At 45.1% G+C, this 19430-nt stretch overlaps 1 protein-coding gene across 8 annotated transcripts in view; it reads right to left on the bottom strand.

Annotated features, from left to right (window-relative positions):
- LMX1B (LIM homeobox transcription factor 1 beta) overlaps positions 1-19430 on the bottom strand; it is a 194210-nt gene that overhangs the window by 87002 nt on the left and 87778 nt on the right. For 2 of the 8 annotated variants that reach the window (XR_005554240.1, XR_005554242.1), the window contains exons 3-9: positions 13007-13239; positions 12180-12358; positions 10351-10428; positions 10190-10256; positions 8233-8394; positions 1532-3084; positions 520-587 (exon numbers count right to left, since the gene is read on the bottom strand). Coding sequence is in view for 3 of the 8 variants with exons in the window: in XM_039322914.1 (XP_039178848.1) it covers positions 2927-3084; positions 8233-8394; positions 10190-10256; positions 10351-10428; positions 12180-12358; positions 13007-13239 (877 nt within the window). In the remaining 5 variants the exon portion in view is untranslated. Of the gene's footprint in view, positions 1-237; positions 3085-8232; positions 8395-10189; positions 10257-10350; positions 10429-12179; positions 12359-13006; positions 13240-19430 lie in introns of those variants that run through there. The other 6 variants (XR_005554238.1, XR_005554241.1, XM_039322914.1 and 3 more) reach the window with 4 other exon arrangements.

Genomic DNA, 19430 nt, shown 5'->3' with positions numbered 1-19430 from the left:
GATCTGACAGGAGATAATAAGGAGAGGGTACGATCTGTCAGATCTAACAGCAGTTGGAATCCAATGGGGACAACTGAGTTGGTGGGGTGTTTTTTTTTTTTTTTGGCTTGGCCCTCAAATTATGAGAAATAAAGACTGAAAAGACCTAAAGGAACTTAGTTAGTCTTCAACTTCTGATCAAAATGGGGACAGGAACTTCCCTTGGTTGACAAGTGAGTCTAGTCCAATTTTACGCTCTTTTTTTTTTTTGGGTCGGGGCCATTAAGCAAATTGCACGATTGCTAAGATGATCTGGCTTCCAGCACTGACTTTGCTTTTTGGAAATTGCAAATGGCCTGAGCCCAGGACACTGCAACTGTCCTAAGTACATGCCAGTTGCCAAGTGCCCAAATTTTGGTCACATGACTGTGGGGAATGCTGGGACAGTCCCAAGTGCAATGGCCAGTTCTAAGTCGTTTTCCCCAGCACTGTTATAACTTTGAACCATCATTAAACGAAGGGTTGTAAGTCAAGAACTACCTGTGAATCTTATTCCTCGAATTCTTCTGCTTTCAAAAACGTGTGGCTACCATCAATCTAAAATGACCCTAAAAGAAGAGACAGACAATAAGAGGATAATGGCTTGTATAGCCTTTCTATAGCTTGCGCACTGAACTTGCCAACAAATACTCAAAATAAGTCTCTAAGTCAGCTTTCAACAACCTGGAAGTGCTTGAGACCTCCGGATCTTGATTCCCAACGTTCTCAGCAATGGCTATATTGGCTACGAAATTTCAGCAACTAAACTCTGTTTTCCCCTAATTCAGCCTTTCTCGGATCCGGATACCATGAAGGTGTGTGGAATTCAACACTCAGCAATGGCTATCCTAATTGGAGGACCCTAGGAGTTAAGATCCACACATCTTGACAGCCTCCCAGTTGACAAAGGCTGATCAGCTCAAGGTGAAGCTAATCTCTACTTTGCCAACTTGTTTTATGAACATAAAAAAAACCCCACATTCCATCAAAGTTCTGCAGAACTTGGGGGCCATCTAGTCTATCCCCAAGGGAGCTGAGCAGATAGTTCTAGAAATCCATAAGCAAGCCATGAGGTCAAGAGTAGTCTCCAGTTTATGTTTCCCAACAATAGATAATAAAAGATATAATAAAATCAAAGCATGGAATTTGAGGTCCGTCACACCTGGTGGGAGCTTGGACTAAGCTACCTGAGGTTGCTGGGATATGTAGACCAAAACATCTGGAACTCAGTTTGGGGAACAAAGAACAATGCAGTGATGGAAAACTGGTAGACCCAGAATAGTCTGGAAGACCGCAAAGACTTGATGATGGCCTTCTGCTCAAGCTTTCACCCACTGCAATTTTAACATGGCAGAAGTTGTGAAACGCAAAATATATGGGAAGCCATGATATTTAATCCACTAACTTGTTTCTTTTAAATAAAATTTAAATAAAATCAAACCAGAGCCCCAGATCCATCCCCTTTTTGGAGCAGGACCCCCAGAAACTTGGTAAAGACCCCATGTTAGCTTACCATGTGATCTAACTAGTCACAAAATGTGGAATTTCCTGGACTTTCTTAGTGGTAAGCACCATAAAACGTGATTCACATCTTCACATCTGACAAGGCTTAATTTCTACTAGCAACTGGTCCACGTGCATTGGGAATAGCTGAACTGCTTTGGAATAAGCGTCCACTAAGGGTAAAAGGCTACAGAGCACCATCACTGCTTGCAGTTTGCAATTATATGAAGGATAAGGGGAGGTAGGAGAGGAAAAGGGTCCCCCCCCAATTGAGGAAAAAAGATCCAAATGAAAGCCGTCTCTGATTAATGCGTCCTGCAGCAAGGAACTGTGGGGTATCGCTGTCAAATCAGTATAAACAAATGGGAACCACCAACAGATGACTGTCAATCAAGGCTAGTAGAGCTAGGGGTGAAGACATCAAATTTGACACTGAATTATTTCACCGTTTTGTTTTTTGTTTTTGTTTTTAAAAAATGTTTTAACACACCCAGAATGGCGAACAACCTGCAATAAATTCGGGTGCTCCAGAATGTCTCTCGCCCTACTTTTTATAAAATTGCTTTTTCAGGTAAAGTTGTGCTGACGGCTCGTCTAAATTTGCCTCCCCTGTTTGGCGTCTTTTTTTTGTTAACTCTTTCTCTTCCTCTCCAAGAAACATCATAATTATGACGACGTGGCCTGATTTTGCCTTATATTATTTTCCAGGGTTTTTTTTTTCCCCTTCCTCTCCTCCATTCCCACTCCCCCATTTCCAGGCAACGCAGCAACTATAACTTAATGGCCCCAGAAGTGACCGCTTTGGCTTCCCTTTGGTTTGATGGAGAGGAAAAGAAAGACAAAGAAAAGTCGAGTGGGGGGGGGGGGACAGGAAATGTTCCTCTAGGAATCACAGCTCTGTCAAAATGTCTCACGGTCCTGATGAAACATGCAGAACAAAATTGGAACAGTCCTCTCCAATTTCTTCCTTCAGCTTGACCAACTTTGCATCGTGGGCAGCCTGGAGAAAACAGCACACCGTGGAAAGAGATCTCGAAGCAATGCACGTGGGAAGTGTTTGCATCCACCACGATGGGGTTCGAGAAGGAAGGATCGGAGTCTCTTGGCCCAGCCTTGGTGACCTCGGGGTTTTTTTTGGGGGGGGAGAGTGATGTGTGTGGTCCTTTTGTCCTTCTGACTGAGGATTCCTTGCCTGTCTGTTTCTCGGACATTAATTTAATGCTCCTGTCATCCCAGGTGACCAACGTCAGGTTGGAGAAAAAGAAGAAAAATATGGCTGTATGAGTTTTGTTTTTGTTTTGTTTTGTTTTGTTTGTTTTTCAGCTGGAAAACTGGAAGGAGTCCCTTGCAACGTTGGTTCAGGAGAGAAGTTCAGAAGAGCCGGCTGGTTCACCCCAGTTGCTTTTCATGAAGCAAAGTAGGAACTCTGCATAGAATACAGCCTATCAATGGGGTTTCCTATCCTGGCTTGCATGGAGTTGACTTCCGAGGAAGCCAAGAAACAGTCACTCAAACTCGTTAAAGAAGTGTCACTGTCGATGTCATGAAAAATGGAGTCGTTTCCTGATGGGTGATGGAGAGAAGAAAAAAAAAAACAGAATATAAACATGTTAATAGGCTGGGAGGACTGCTCCAAGGTGCTATAATCTTCTGAGAAGATGATCTGATAGGTCCCAAAGGTGCTTCTTTCAAAGGCAACTGGACGTTTGTTTTCTCTGGAAGACATTTCGCTTCTCCTCCAAGTTCTGAAGAAGCTTCTTGAATGAGAAACGAAATGTCTTCCGGGAAAAACAAAGTCCAGTTGCCATTGGGGGGGAAAAAGCACCTTTTGGGATAACCATGACCTGGATGACTGAGAATCTCCATAGATACGATCCATATATGGTTTCACCCACATATGACCGAAGTGTTCCCGGCACACCCATTTCCATCAGCTTTAAACTCTTCCCATACAACAGAGATGCATCATGATAAGGTTGATTTCAAGAGGTAGGAGATGCTCACAATGTAAGCTTGGAATTTTGCCACCCAACACATTTTGGCCTCATTCTCAGTACATGAGAATCCTTTTTTGAATGCAAAGTATTCTGATTGCTTGTGGGGAAACAGGCTATTAACAATATGTATTGTAGCCTCATTTTCTCAGATGGACAGGAATGTGTCTGGTTTAATGAAAAGAAGGATTAGAGGTGCCATTTATATGTTGACAGTACCATATATAAAGCCCTGCCAGATGGAAAGGATAGCAGTGTTCCAATATTTGAGGTGTTGCCACAAAGGAGAGGGGGTCAAGCTATTCTCCAAGGCGCCTGAAAGCAGAACAAGAAGCAATGGATGGAAACTAATCAAGGAGAGAAGCAACCTGGAACTAAGGAGAAACTTCCTAATGGTGGGGACAATTAACCAGTAGAACACCTTGCCTTCAGACGTTGTGGGCGCTCCATCACTGGAGGTTTTTAACAAAAGATTGGACAACTATTTGTCTGAAATGGTATAGAGGCTCCTGCTTGAGCAGGGGGTTGGACTAGAAGACCTCCAAGGTCCCTTCCAAGGTCATTCTGTTACAACTGGGAGAAGGTTAATGAGACCAATTCTTCTTGTTGTTCTAACTTCACTTCTCCTCCTTCTCTTTCTCCATCTCTGAACTTGCATCTGCACTGAACTTGCAAATGACATACTCTAGGCAAACTCAATTCATAGGATTTTGGCAATATCAGAAATCTAGTAATATCTGGGGAGCTGGAAATACTCCCGCTTCAATTTTTGCATCACTGCAAACCTGGACTGACGTAGCCAACTTTTGGTTAAGGCCTTTACTAGCTGCAGTGTAGGATTTGTGGACCCGAGAAGAATTTCTTCACATGATTCCCACATCTGGATATACTTCTGTTCCAAAGAACAACCGCGAATAGCAAACCAAAGCACTGGAGAAATTTTTTAAGAAGCCTATCTTAAATCTCCAGGGTGTTTGGTTTCTGGGAATAATAAGGACAACAATAACAATAATACTACTAAGATGCCCCGGGTGCATTTTGAGCTGTCATAGTCTTTTGGAAGGCTGTGCTTTTTCTTCCGCTGTGTTGATCTTCTCTGCTGAAAAATCAAACTAATTTGCACTTGAAGAATCAAATGAAGAGAAAAAGCAGGCCTGGCTCTTTGCTGGAGCTTTTAATGGTACTATGATAGCATCATTGGGCGGGATGTAAGAAATGGCTGGGCTCTCTGCCAGTAAATTGTTTGCTTTGCAGTCTATGGCATCTCAAAAGAGTTTGGAGAGAGAGAGTGTGAGTGAGTGAGTTAGCGAAAGAGAGTTAGCGAAAGAGAGAGAAAGAGCAAGAAAGAGAGAGAAACGGAGAGAGAGAAAGAAAAAGGGAAGAGAGAGAGAAGGAAAAAGAGAGGGAAAGAGCAACAGAGAGAGAATAAAGAGAGAGAAAGAGAGAGAAAAGAGAGTTGGAGAAAGAGAGAAAAGGAGAGAAAGAAAGTTAGAGAAAGAGAGGGAGAGAAAGAGAAAGAGGGAAAGAGAGAGAGAGAAGGAAAAAGAAAGGGAAAGAGTGAGGGGGGAAGAGAGAAAGAGAGAGGGAAAGAGAGAAAGAGAGAGAGAGAAAGATTTTTTTTTTATCTGAGGCACGAAGGCTGGCAAAAGAGAAAAGATCCTGCGTTCCATCAGAGGAAACTTGGCTTTGAGGAATGTCAGGATCAGATTGTTGTCAGTGCTAATAAAAGTTGCCACTGGAAAGGAAATGGAGAGAGGTTGCAAGAGGGAAGAGGAGCAACCCAGTGTTGAAAAAAAAAAGGATGGGGTTCCCCCCCCCATTTTTTCACCTCTTCCCCCAATGCAAACTTGGCTAGACTCCCGAAGGCGCCTTCCGTTGATCGCCAAGAAGGATGACTTTAAAACAGTCAAGGATGTTTCCCAAAGTAGAACAGACCCGGTTCATATCTCTCTGCCTCCCAAGACAGAGCGTCCACTGAATGTGGTGGACTACAAGTCCCATCATCCCTAGTCAGGCAAGGTGCATGACTGAAAGAAGCTGATGGAGTGAGTTGCAACTGGGTGGAAGAGGACTTGACAATTCCACAGGGGGCCTTTGAGGACAGCTTACCATCAATTTGAAAAGGAAGCAGAAGAGAGAAAAGCAGAAATATTTTGGAAAATATTCTGCTGAGAACTCTACAAGTTCTTCCTTCCAGCCCCATCGACCATCCTTATTTTTCTTCTTTAGATCTGTTACAATCGGGAGGATGAGTCCTTGGGTCTGCTTTTTTTCCTTCTCCTTACCACTACCTTTTTCCTTGTGTGTGGTTTCGTTTGCCGTCAGGGCGGCAAACATCATGCCAGTTTTGAGGCAGCGAGGAAGTTTTTCCATTCTTAGAAAACACTGCCTAGAAGTCTGACGCAAAGCTATAAATCATGAGGACTAGATCCCTAAAATGATAACTTTACACTGTTGCATCAGGGCCCCCCGGATTGCCTTTGGAAACTGCAGCCGTTGCAAAACTGCACAAGAAACCTGGCTCCCTGCTGTTCAATTCTTAGATCAACAATATAGTCATTTCATTGTTGTTGTTTTTCCTGGAACCTCATCGTTCTCTTTTCGAAGAGGATCCTTGTTGAGCAGCTACAAAAATAGGGAAGCTCTTTTGAGACGGGAAAGAGGGCATCGTGAATAAGTGAAGATCTTTTCAGTGGAGAAAACTGATCGTGCTTTGTTGTTGTTGTTTTTGCAGACAAATATTGCTTTGGGGAAACCCATCCAGGCCGGTGTCAAACTTGAGTGAGGCCAGGATGTCAGCTGACATTAAAACGAGCAATAATAACAAGATCTTCCAGAACTTGTAGGACTCCAAAGGCCATCTTGCTCAAGAGAAGGACCTAGTTCTTTGACCTGCTCCAGGAACACGATGGCTTGATGGAGAAAGCTCGACTGACTATTAGACCTCTGAAACTATTCACGGCAGGCACGCAGCTAGATCTCATCTGAGACACGACTTGATGGGCGAAGGGTAAAATAGGAGTAGCAGATCCTCGGCCAGCCACAGAGTGTCCTTTTCAATTTTTTCCATGCCACCCATCTGGCACCCCCAGTTTGGGAATCTAGGCATTCCAGCCCACATACCATTGTTGTGAGTGCGATAAGAGCTGTTATCAATTTGCATGCTAAAAAGCTCTGGACGCAAGAGAGTAAACCAGCTTTCTGCCAAACCACATCTGATGCAGCCTTCTCACTGATGTGGTCATGAAAAGACAGGTCCTGGGATTGCTAGTCCCCCCCCCACTTTCTCCAATTCCAGCCCTCCTTAAAGTAAGAAGCACATAACTAGAATAATGTGGTGGTTTAACTCTTCCCGGCTCTTTCTTTCCCCGGCTTCATAATAGATACATATATGGAATAACACAATGGGAAGGGACCTTGGAGGTCTTCTAGTTCAACCCCCTGCTCAGGCAGGAGACCTTATGCCATGTCAGACAAGTGGATGTCCAGTCTCTTCTTAAAAGCCTCCAGGGATGGAGCAGCCACAACTTCTGGAGGCAAGTCGTTCCACTGGTTAATTGTCCTCACTGTTAGGAAATTTCTTCTTAGCTCTAAGTTGCTTCTCTCCTTGATGAGTTTCCATCCGTTGCTTCTTGTCCTGCCTTTGGGTGCTTTGGAAAATTGGTTGTCCCCCCTCTTCTTTGTGACAGCCCCTCAAATATTGGAGCACTGTTATCACGTCTCCTCTTCTTTTTACTAGACTAGACATACCCAATTCCTGCCTATGTTTCAACCTCAAAACAAAACAATGGCCAAGCTGGGATTTTCACCGAGGGCAGCTGATCAACTATGGAACCCATCTGAGATCTGGTAGACCAAGGTCAACACCTAACATTGCACAAATGCGAGATGTTTCTTCAAGAGGTCAATGGTTGCCATCCGTAGTGCAAGCTGGAGAAGCAATTGTTCTCCACACCCTTTGAGCTCCACTGATTCATTTATTTACTTCTCCTCGCCTCTTCATCCTTGGCATGTGGGAGGATGGTGGCAATCCAAGAAAAAACAGCCTTAGGAAATGCCATTTGCCCTGAAGGGGATGGCAAGGCTCTCTGAGGGCGATCTGCTGCTCCAGGAAGTGAGAGAGAAGCTAATTTAATCCCAACATTGGCCAATGGGGTGTGGAGATCTGGAGGAACAAATGGAGGGAAGGAAGGAGGAAGAACAGAAGAAGTTTTCAAATCCTATAAGGCTCTCACTACCACTGACTACTCCAATGTGTGTTCAGATCCTTTTGCGGAATGGGTGGGATTAAGACGGAGTTACGGATGCATACAGAAATAGGATGCGTTGGATCTGTCCATTCCTAAGAGCTCTGCTTTGTCAAATCCATCTTGAAGCAAGTAAGCAAGGAGAAAAAGATTCTAACAGATAGGATATATGAATTTAGATTTCTATCCTACTTTGTTTTAGGAGATCAAAGCAGCTTAGATAGCACTGCTTCTTTTTTCTCTCTCTACAACCTTGCAAAGTTGGGTGGGCTGAAAGGAAGTATCCAGTCTAAAATCACCCAGGCCAAGAATGGACAGGCAGGTGTTTCTGGAGTTATTTAAGCATTGCACTCTATGGGCTCTCTGGACACTTCTGCGCCCTTCCAGATGTTAACAGGAGACCTCAGAGTTTCAACAGAGGTCCTGAAGGCCTTATATGACAATGACAGTTGGTTCCCAGGGAGTCTTACCATAAGGATTCATGTGGTCACCTGGCATTTGTGGCGGGGTGAGACCTTGCTGGAAAGGATCGGTGGCGTAGGTGCTCTGCTCCATTGCTACAATCTGTTGTTGCGGTGGGGCAAGGGGTGTGTACGACGTCATTATCCCTTCCATCCGGTTGGACATTACTTCTGTAAGACCAAAGCAAAACAACTTCAGCTAATGCTCGCCTTGCCGTCAACCTAACAGAAGTATTTATTATTATTGTTCGTCGCCCCATTAGCCAGATGTTCAGATTGGATCCAGCATTTTTGTCCAACTATCATATTCTTCCCATGGACCTGGGATAGGCAGAGATGAATGTGCGTTAAAGGCATCATCACAGGATGTAAGCTGTCATGAATAAAGTTGCTTTTTGCAATTGACTGACGGGGATTGTATCAATGCCAGTGGTTATTACTATTGTGGGTTGCAAATTCAGCCAGATGTTTAGACTGGATTGGCATGTTTATCCTTCTGTTAAGTCCTTCCCAAGGACCTGGGATAGACAGATGTGGAGATGTTAAAGGTATCATCACAGGATGTAAGCTGTCAATTGCCTTTTGCAATTGACTGATGGGGATTGTGCCAACGCCAACGATGTTTACTACTATTATTATTATTTTATTTATTAAATTTATAGGCAGCCCAGCTCACTGTTGCAGAGATTCTGGGCAGCAAATGGCACTATGTTCAACCTTAAAAGAATAACCATATTTGTTAGGACTCAACAGTCTATTCACACGTCCCAAAGGTGCTTTTATTGGGGGGCAACTGGACTTTCTTGTTTTTCTTTGAAGACATCTCACTTCTCCTCCAAGAAGCTTCTTCAGCTCTGACTGGATGGTGGGGGATGGAAGGATCCAGTCAGAGCTGAAGAAGCTTCTTGGAGGAGAAGAGTTATTTGAAAACAGTGATTCATTCCTGCTCAGATGGAAAGAGAAATTGCCAACTCTTCTCTTCTCCTCCACTCCCACGACTCCCTCTGACGTTGAGCAATGCCCGTCTATATGGTTGCTGCCTCTCTCATCCATATGCAAGAGTCAGTGTTGCGTCCTCACGCGAAGGATTTTGCAAACTGGGAAGGGCTGAGGCCCGGTGTTTGTCCAGCCTCTCCTGCAGCACTTTGCCAGCCCTGACTGGCGCCTGATGGTGCCAGCACGGCCCAAAGCAGACAGGATGAGCTGAACGCCAATTATTGTCGGGGTGCAAGAACTGAAAATATGCCAAGACATATTCTCAGAAAAATACCTACCCTCCCTTGGGAAGTCCAGCCCAATATTTATTCTGGTGGAAACATACCGCATGTGGGCAACTATGCTGCTTTTAAAACAGGGGTGGCCAACTGGCAACCCCTGGACATTGGCAGTCCTGATGTCCATTTTTTTCCTCTCCTGCGGGGGTATCTATATTTCCTCAACCACACTGCCAAATTTAATACACATTTGCAAAAATTGGCAGCACGGCTTCTTGTTATTTTGAGACGGGAAGTGCACGGAAGCCTAAAATAGGTTAACTTTCTGTCATGGGCTGCGAGAACAACCTTGGGAGACAGGAGGAAGAGCTGCTTATCAGGGTGTTGGTTGTGGGCTGCAGGGCAAGCTACAAGGAGCAAACTCTGCACTTCCTACTAGCACTGATGATGTTACCTCGTTGGGTCAAGAAATGTCTACAAGGAAACAACCAAGTTCAGAGCGCACCAAGGATCCCATAGTCCTCCTCCTCCTCTTTCTCCCCCTCCCTCTCCTCCTCCTCCTCCTCACAAACCTCTCTCCCTTCTAGCACTGATGATGTCCCCTAGCTGGGTCATGAAACATCTGCAAGGAAACCACCCAGCTCAGAGAGCACCAAAGACCCCACAGTTCAACCCTGAGCTGCAGATATTCTCTTTTATCAATAAATGACCAGTCCCAAAGCTTTCCAGACCAGTTGCAGTGATGGCTTTACCTTGGCCAAGCCGCTGGGAGTTCTGCTGCTCCTGCTGCTGCTGATGCCGCCGCGCCAGTTTTTTCATCTGCGAAAAGGAAAGGGAGTCAAAATCAGTCCAGTTTCTCTTCTGCATCCTCTGTTGACGCGGCTCGGTGTTGAGGGCCTTGCTGAGGTCTTACCTTCGCTCTTTGGTTCTGAAACCAGACTTGGACTACGCGAACGCTGAGGCCTGTTTCGGCCGCCAGAGTCTCCCTCACCTGCAAGAAAAAAAAAGGCCAAATAGAGAAAACCAAAATTGCCACGATCCTCCCAAAATCCTCACTTTGGTGTGCAAAGAATCAAAAAAAAGCTTCTACATAATCTTCATTTCCCAGAGCACAGGCCGTCCTCGGCTTACGGCCACAACTGAGGCAAACATTTCTATTGCTAAGTGAAGCAGTTGTTACGTGAGCTTCGCTCCATTTTACGGCCTTGCTTGCCACAGTTGTTAAGTGAGTAACACGGTTGTTAAGTGAATCTGGCTGTCCCCATTGGCTTTGCTGGTCCGAAGGTCGCAAAAGAGGAATCACAGAACACTGCAACTGTCATAAGTATGAGTCGGTTGCCAAGCCTCTCAATTTTGACCAGGTGAGCAGGAGAATGCTGCAAGGGTCACAGAGTGCGAAAAACGGCCTTAAGTCACTTTTTTTCAGTGCCGTTGTAATGTTTGTAACTGTTGTAAGTTGAAGACTACAGGTATAAAACACATCTGGGGTCTGCAGCTGAAACCTTCAAAGGCTGCAAGAAGGATTTTATTCTTCGGCGGTGTGTTTGCAAGCTTCTGAACCAGAAACCTCGGCTTCGTTTTTGCTAATACTAGCTTCTCCTGTCTACTCATGTAGGTACAAATGTTGAGACTTGACCGTGCTTGTTGTGGGGAATTAGTACAACATTACGACACCGACTGAGTGAGCTAGTGAGCTCTACGACACTAGTCCGTCTACTCAGGGAATGCAGAAGTTGAGATTGTCCTGAAATTTGCCAACTAACTACTGGGAGAAATAGGGAAGGAGGTCCATTTTAATTAGGATTCAAAGCTAGTATAGGACTTGAGGTGGTCAGCTAAGGATGATGTGATAGATGTGTTCCAATATCTCAGGGGCTGCCACAAAGAAGAAGGGGTCAAGCTCTTCTCCAAAGCACCTGAAGGCAGGAGAAGAAGCAACAGATGGAAACCAATCCAGGAGAGAAGCAACCTGGAACTAAGGAGAAACTTCCTGACAGTTAGAACAATCGATCAGTGGAACTACCTGCCTCCAGAAGTTGTGAATGCTCCGACGCTGGAGGTTTTAAAAAAGAGATTGGACAACCGTTTGTCTGAAACGCTATAGGGTCTCCTGCCTGAGCAGGGGGTTGGACTAGAAGACCTCCAAGGTCCCTTCCCACTCTGGTGTTCTATATTCTGCTGTAAGCTGAGAAACAACCCTGCTGCCAAATGAACCAGCTGTCTTGGTGGCGAGAGCAAATTGGAGGACTAGACAAAATTGGCCTAATCTAGGTTTTCATCCTGCCAGTTCCAGATCAATGGATTCCAATGGCTCAGTTGGCTCTTCTATTCATCAGACTTCCTTTTCTTCTCCTATTCCGAGGTTTCAGTCTTCTAAGTACCCCAGGAAAATCCTTTATGATCCCAGCTGCAGATGTCCTCCTTGGCCGAGATAGGGAATTTATACTTTTATCTTCCACTAACAAACTGGGTATCTGGAGATCCTCAAATCCAAGGGAAATAGCTGTCAGCTACAGTAGGGTGCCTGTCAATTTTTACCACCCTACTGAAGGATGAAATGGCAATTATATGACAAGGGAGGATGGAGGAGTGGGGACCATCAAGCTGGACACATAAGCAATACGTCAAAGTTATCCCAATTGTGCCTGGGACGGAGTTAAGGGCCTTCTGTGCGCAAAGCATGTGTTTTTGTCAAAGAGTAACTGCACCAAAGATTAATGGACAGATGAAGGAGAAACTTACCTTCCTACACGGCTTGGAAGATACTTCGAAGGAGGCCTTGAACGCTCTTCTCTGCTGTGTTGTGAGGATTGTCCGTGGCCTTTTAGGTCTTCTTGGGTCTTTTCCGTCATCGCCGCCCTTCCCGGGGGTCACTTGTCCCTTAGCTGGCTTGATGTCCCCATCCTCATCATCACTTTTCACTGTTGATATATCATGCAAATATGGGAGAGCTGAGAGGCTGGGTTCACACACTGCATGAAGCTACGCTTTGCTTGGTTAAATAACACAACCTGGTTTAACACTTCACACTGCCCCAGATTTATAAACTAGGGTGGCTGGATTTATCCCTTCTGGTTTTTTTTTTTAAAAATTAGATTGGTGAAAATAAGGGAGAGGAAATAGTTGTTAACCCTACAGTAAGGAGGCATGTCAACTTTCCCACCCTACTGATCGAAGATCGATTAATCACTCTTTGACTGTGGACTTCAAGTCTTTGATTGTGGCTCGTAGCTCAATTCTATCCTGAGTTATAGATGGAGGGTTGGACTGGAGGACCTCCAGAATCCCTTCCAACTCTATTATTCTGGTCTGTTATTCTTTCTATGATTGGGTGTATCCATCCCATCAAGCCCAAAGAAAGTCTGGAATGGTATAAGATCTCCTGTCATTGGGAGAGGATTGGGACCACCAAGGTCCCTTCCAACCGTATGTTTTATGTTATATCCAAAACTCTGATTGTTAGAAATGTTAATAAGAAGAGCGCTGAGCTCAGAGTCAGACAAAGATCCACCAGATACATCTTGGAAGCCCACCAAGCAAAGGTGGTCCATTTCAGAAAGGACCCTCACCTGAATCGGAGTCATCCGGACTGACGGAGCTGAGCAGATCTTTCTCCTTCTCGTAGTCGCTTTTACAAAGGAGCTGGCCTTCCTTCAAAACGAACTCGTCCCCTTTTCGCAGTTGCCGCTCGCAGACACAGCAACAAAAGCAGCCCAAGTGGTAAACGCACTCCAGCGCCCGCATGACGAACTCCGTGGGGGCAATTTTTTCCATGCACCCACTACATTTGGCAGCAAACAATCTGTGGGAGAGGGAAGAAGCAACCAAAGAGAGACGTGTCAGGGCATTCTGCACCGAGGGAGAGCGTGTGTGTGTGTGTGTGTGTGTGTGTGTGTGTGGAAATAAACCACACACACACCACTTCCTGAGGCTCTAGGTCAATTTGCAGTGGGACTGTTCAATGCCGTATCAATCGTTTTGTTCAGGCTTGCCACTGGCTGACATTGAAATTATTTATTAATTTTATAGGCCATCTCGAGTTGGGCAACCTATTCATTGTGCAATAAACAAAGCAAGCAACCTATTTCACTGAAAAAAAAAAATATAACCAGTCAGGGTGAAAAGAAGAAACAGCCCAATGATGAGGGAGTCTTTTCAGGCAAGAGAAAAACCATTCCATTAACCAGGAGGCTGGGAGTTCTAGTTCTGCTTTAGGCGCAAAACCACGGGAGTGACTGTGGGCCAGCCATTCTCTCCCAACCCTAGGAAGGAGTCAAAAGCAAACCCACTTTTGGAAAAACCTCACCAAGGGAACCAGCCTTGTCTAGTGTATCAAAGGGAAGGATTGGGGGGGGGACACGATAACCATCTTCCAATACTTGAGGGGCCGTTACAGAGAAGAGGGAATGGACTTGTTCTCCAAAGCACCAGAGGGAAGGACAAGGAGCAAGGGATGGGAGCTGGTGAAAGAGAGATCCAACCTAGAATTAAGGAGAAATTTAATGGAATAACAGAGCTGGAATGGAACCTTGGAGGTCTTCTAGTCTGACCCCCTGCTCAAGGAGGAGACCCTAGACCATATCAGACACACGGTTGTCCAATTTCTTCAAAACCTTCAATTAATCAGTGGGACGGCTTGCCTTCGGAAGTTGTGGGTGCTCCCTCCAAGAAAAGATCGGATCACCATTTGCCCGGAGTGGTATAAGGTCTCCTGCCTTGGACAAGGGGTTAGATTAGAAGATCTCCCAGGTCTCTTCCAGCCCAAGGATTCCAGATTCTAAGTCTTGGAAAAAAGCTAGCTCGTCTCTCTCGCTGACCCAGCAGCAGAAGAGTGCCCTTGGCATGGGTCTCCAGTGCCAGGATTCAAACCATCTGGCCACGTTATATCATGTCCCTGATTTATTGCCTTCTGGTTCCTTATCTTGCTTTTAAATCCACCCTGCCCTGCCTCCCCGCCCCGTTCCTCCTCGGCGGCTGTTTACTCTTATAATCAAGCCCTAACAACTAACCTTTACCGTTTCAATCGCCCTGGTTTTTAATTTCCTCCTGTTTGTGGGGCAAATAGATTGTTAACGGTTGTGTTATAGCTCACCGGGTGAGATAAGCGCGGTTTGCCGTCCGCATTAAGCAAGGTTCAAGAGACTGGCTAAACAGGAGGAAGTTATAAAGGGAGGACAACCTAGGTGCCTTTCTGCTTGTTGGATGTATCCGTATCACAGGATGAATTAATCAGTTGGGGGTGTTAATTGATTGATGCCGCCTGGGAAATTAAATCACGTTTTCTCTTCTTGATGTTATTTCCCAGGCACAGACAGAAAACGTAGGATAAGGTGATGGGGAAACCTCTACCAAAACCACAGTGGCAGCTTTCCCACTACACAGCCACAATCCTTTTTTTCTCTTACATTGATTTATGACCAGAATTTTGGTTCTAAGCCAGTGCTGTTGTAAATCGAGTCACCAGGAGATCAGACTTGATTTTACAATCATTTTTACGGCAGTTGTGAGTCACGCGTTCGTTAAGCAAATTGCACAGTCCCCAATGGACCTTTTATTTTGCTGGAAATCATCATCATCATCATCATCATCATAAAAAAAAAGGTTGCAAATTGTGACCACAGGACAAGGCAATGAGTGGGTTGCCAAGCTCCTGAATTGTGATCATGTAATTGTGGGGCTGAAGTGATGGTCATAAGGTTGTAAAGCATTTTTTCCCCGGTCATAAGTCAAAGACTACCTGTATAACTTTAATGTATCAGCTGCTGATTCTCCTCCTTGCAATAAAATTCCCTCCCTCTTAAAATCATAGTAAATATAGATTACAGAGTGAAGGGGCAGTGGAGCCGGTCCTATGAACGCTACCCCAATCATATTGCATTGGACTTGCACGCATTTCCACCAACCTTGAGGACTTGTAACATGCGCTTAGAAACTGCAAAGGAAGCAGGGAGCCAGAAACAGTGCAGTCTCTGGTTTTAATCAAACCTACTAACATGCCATCAAAATCCAAGCAATAGCGAACCGAACAGCGAAACTAAGGGTGGAAGTTTGTAGATTTAAGCATCCTAACACTTTGGATTTTAAACTGGACAACCTTAGTGAATACACAAAATTTCTACAGTTTGGGAACAAATTATATACGCATCTCGGCCCAAATGATTTCCCCACAGTCATAGAAAAAAGGCTATCCTAAATCTCTCCATTTTTGTCTACCTCTGTTTCTAAAACTGATTGAAACTGACAGATCCTTTAAAATGACTGCCACTCTTTAATCTCTCTTTTTTTCCTTAATCACTGCTCTAGGGTTCCCTGAACTTTCTTTAAAGAAATATCCAAGTAGATTAGAAGTAAATTGCAGTCCTAAATTGGGGGGGGGTGATTGTTAACCTTGTAGAGAGCAATGGGTATGGGGGAAAGAGGAAAATGGGAGATGAGACACATTCGGACACTTTAACGCTTCAGCCCGGCATGCCAATCTTAGGGACTCTGCAAATGAAAGATTGTTTGAATTCACTTCTCTCCAGCAAACTCTTTTGAGTCCTCTTAAATTCTGCCATTAAAAAAGCACCAGCAGGCTGCCCTGTTAATGGGATGGAAGAGACCGTATCCTTTGGAAATTGGAAATTAAACGGAGGAGACAACTGAAGTCCCTTTTCAGAAAACCTGCTAGACTCTGTGGCTCTCTACCCTTCACTTCAAAACCCAGGAGAGGAAGTTAAGAAGCTCCTCCGTCCATTATTGTTCCATCTTTTTTAAAGTTTGGGAAGATTCAGAGAGGTGGGACTGTATCTCCAAGCCATCCAAGCCTGAGACGAAACAATCTTGAGAAGTTTGGGAGAATTTCTCCCGCGTCCTGATCTGGAGAATCCAAAACAAAAACCAGGAGCCTTAACTGAGTGATCATCTGCTTTGCATGGAGAAGGCTCCAGGTTCGCCTGCCAACGTCTCCACAAATAGGAGACGTTGGCCTTGGGGCTCTTCCCCACAAAGTCTTGGCACCACTCCTGGATCAATAGTGATCGCCACTATGGTTCTCCATGAGCACCTCAGCCAATTTTCTTCTGTCTCAGCTGCAGCGTAGCTCCCACGGCAACGTCTGTTCTGCGATTTGAGAGTCTGGAGCTAGGCAGAGTTTGAGGAGGATGGACAAGTTCCCCACTGGCAGGAACCCATGCCAACTCTTGCCTTCCGGCCCCATAGCTTTCTCCCCTGCCCTGCAGCTGCAAACACTGCAGAACCACCATGGTGTCCTAGCAAACATCTCGGGGGCTATTTTGTAGGCAAGCCAGCATTTGTCACTTCCTTACTGGCAATGCAAATACGACAGGGCAAGGATGGGAGATTGTGGGCAGGGCAGGGTGCTGCCTGGGGCCTGTTCCTGGCCTCCCTCGTTAACTGGCTGTGTTTCTTCTCCTAATACCTGTAGTGAGGACAATTGGAGGATTTGGGGAATGTTTGTGGAATCCCAGTAGGGGGGCTGTATGGAATTGCCTTTGAGCTAGACAGCTCTTCAAATAGGAGACTCTCTCATTTTGATAGAATCCAGGGCTGTCACGGCTAACATCTTATTCCCGGCTTCATTTGTGTCTTTTCTTTTACTATATAGGCCAAGAAATAGTCTAATGAATCTAGTTGAACGAAGATGGTAGCAGTCTTCCAATACTTAAGGGGCTGATCCAGAGAAGGGGGAGTCAACCTTTTCTCCTACCCTGCCCAACAATGAATGAGAACAATCGACAAGCTAAAATTTGGAGATGGTTTCCCCCACACCCAAATGAGGGGGTTCTCCAAAAGGGTCATCCCAAACTTGCAACCCAATAAATCACAAATTCTGGTCAATGATCTGTCTCCAGTGGAGGTGGGCAGCAGGCATGTTTTTCATTATGTCTTCCTCTAGCTTGGCAACCGCACCATCTCACCCCACCAGCCGTGGGAGGAACATCCTTCGGAAAGCTGTCGTTCACTCAGGGGAGTGTGATGTAGGAAACTGAGCCACCAAAGTTCACCAACTACGGTTGCTATTTTTGCTGCTCAGGGACTGCTTCCGTGCAATTCCAGCCGTGTTCATAGCTCCTGATCGCTTTTTTTTTTTTTTTAATGTGTTGTATCTTGAAGGTTGGTATGGTGGGGGTTAGCTGGCAAGAATGAGTTAGAGGATGCAAGGATAATGGTCCTTTTCTTCCCAAAAGGGGGACATTAAATAGAGAGGAGAGGGTGGGGGATCCAGCCAGAGGCTGGCATAAAAACGACACAATAACTTGCGACGACGTGGCCTTGCCGAGATGCTACACAGGCGATCCTCATGCCTGGAGTCCATCAGGAAAGCCGTTTAGTTGCTGATTTGCAAGGGGGAGATTTCACTGTCCTGCGGTGTTAATGTTTTTTTTTTCCAGCGGGGGGTCTATTGCCAAATTCCAAACTCATCAACACAATCTTTTATTAATAACCCTCTGAAAAGCTTCTGCAGTGGCATTATTGCAGAAGACAGGCAAGGCTCCGCGGTGACATCCATTATCGAGATTGCAATGGGGGGGGGAGGAGGGTGTCCTGGGGGGGGGAGGAGAGGAGAGCGAGATAAAACAAACACACAGGCGTTTTATAAACAAAATGTTTCATGTGTTACAGCTCCTCGCCTCCTCCCCCCTTTGCGGGAAACAGTGGGGTGCAGGTTAAAAAACAACAACAAAACCCGCTGGCAAAGATGTGCCAATGGAACATCCTCTTTCCGTCTTTTGATTTGCTGCTATTGGGGGAGAAAGAAGCATTTTCTCCCCCCACACACACTCCATTTCCTAGGTCTCCAACAAGCGCTAACTTTCATCTGTCCAACTGGGCTCAATCTGGGGTCGTTGCAGAAGATGGAACAGGCCATTTTTGGATTGTGAGGGCGAGGATGTAAGTTTGTGAGGTCCTTGGTGCTCTCTGAGCTTGGTGGTTTTCTTGCAGACATTTTACCAAGCTAAGGCTCAAGGTTGATTCAACCTTCCATCCTTCCAAGATGGGTAAAACAAGGACCCAGATTGTTGGGGGGGGCAATGAGCTGACTATGTAAACCGCTTAAAGAGGGGTGCAAAGCACTGTGAAGCAGTAGATAAGTCTAAGGGCTATTGCTATTGCTATAACAACATTTTATATCCATCCCTTCCTTTGGGGGGAGCTCACCAACTCATCCTTTCTATTTCTGCCACCCAAATCACAGATAAGAGATACCTACGATCCTTCCCCAGTTTTATACTGGATTTAGGATGATATGTCTGATTTTAAATCTTGGAAAATACTTTCTGTCTGGCCTAAATCCAGCTTGAAAAATAGAGACAGCACGGGACCTAGACACCTTAAACTGCTCACCTGCTCACAGGTTCCCCTATTAGGGTATGAAGAATATTGTTGTGGGCAGTTCTTAATTAATTTAATGAAATGTTGATCTATATTTGCATTTAATTAAATCAGATGATGTTTTTTCTCCTGGCCCCACCCAGCTTGCAATCAAAGCCAACCCCTTCTTCTCAAAATAGTTTGGCACTATAATTACTTACATCTATACACATTTAAGTCACCCATGCCCCTTTAAAGTATATCTTTTATACTTTAAATTATACAATAAAGGATAATGTTTATAGCTCAGGGTTGAAATGTGGGGTCCTTGATGCTCTCTGAGCTTGGTGGTTTTCCTGCAGATGTTTCATGACCCAAACTAGATAACAAACTGATGTTAGCTAGTTTGGATAATGAAACGTCTGCAAGAAAACAAACAAGCTCAGAGAACACTACCATCTCCTCCTCCTCCTCCTCCTGGCACACCCAACTCCCTTGTAGCACTGATGATGTTACCTAGCTGGGTAATGAAATGTCTGCAAGAAAACAAACAAGTTCAGAAAGCACCAAGGACCCCACATTCACATGGATATCCATTAGATCCAGGATGTTAGTCTGTCCCCCTCACCCGTTGTAGAAACTTGGGGTGAGAAAGGAGCAAACTGTAAACAGTTGAAA

The sequence above is a fragment of the Crotalus tigris genome, unplaced genomic scaffold (assembly GCF_016545835.1).
Source record: "Crotalus tigris isolate CLP2741 ecotype Arizona unplaced genomic scaffold, ASM1654583v1 scf7180000024153.1733885, whole genome shotgun sequence".
NCBI classification, from domain to species: domain Eukaryota; kingdom Metazoa; phylum Chordata; class Lepidosauria; order Squamata; family Viperidae; genus Crotalus; species Crotalus tigris.
Note: the sequence above shows the minus strand (reverse complement) of the source record. Positions and strands in the feature narration are given on the sequence as shown.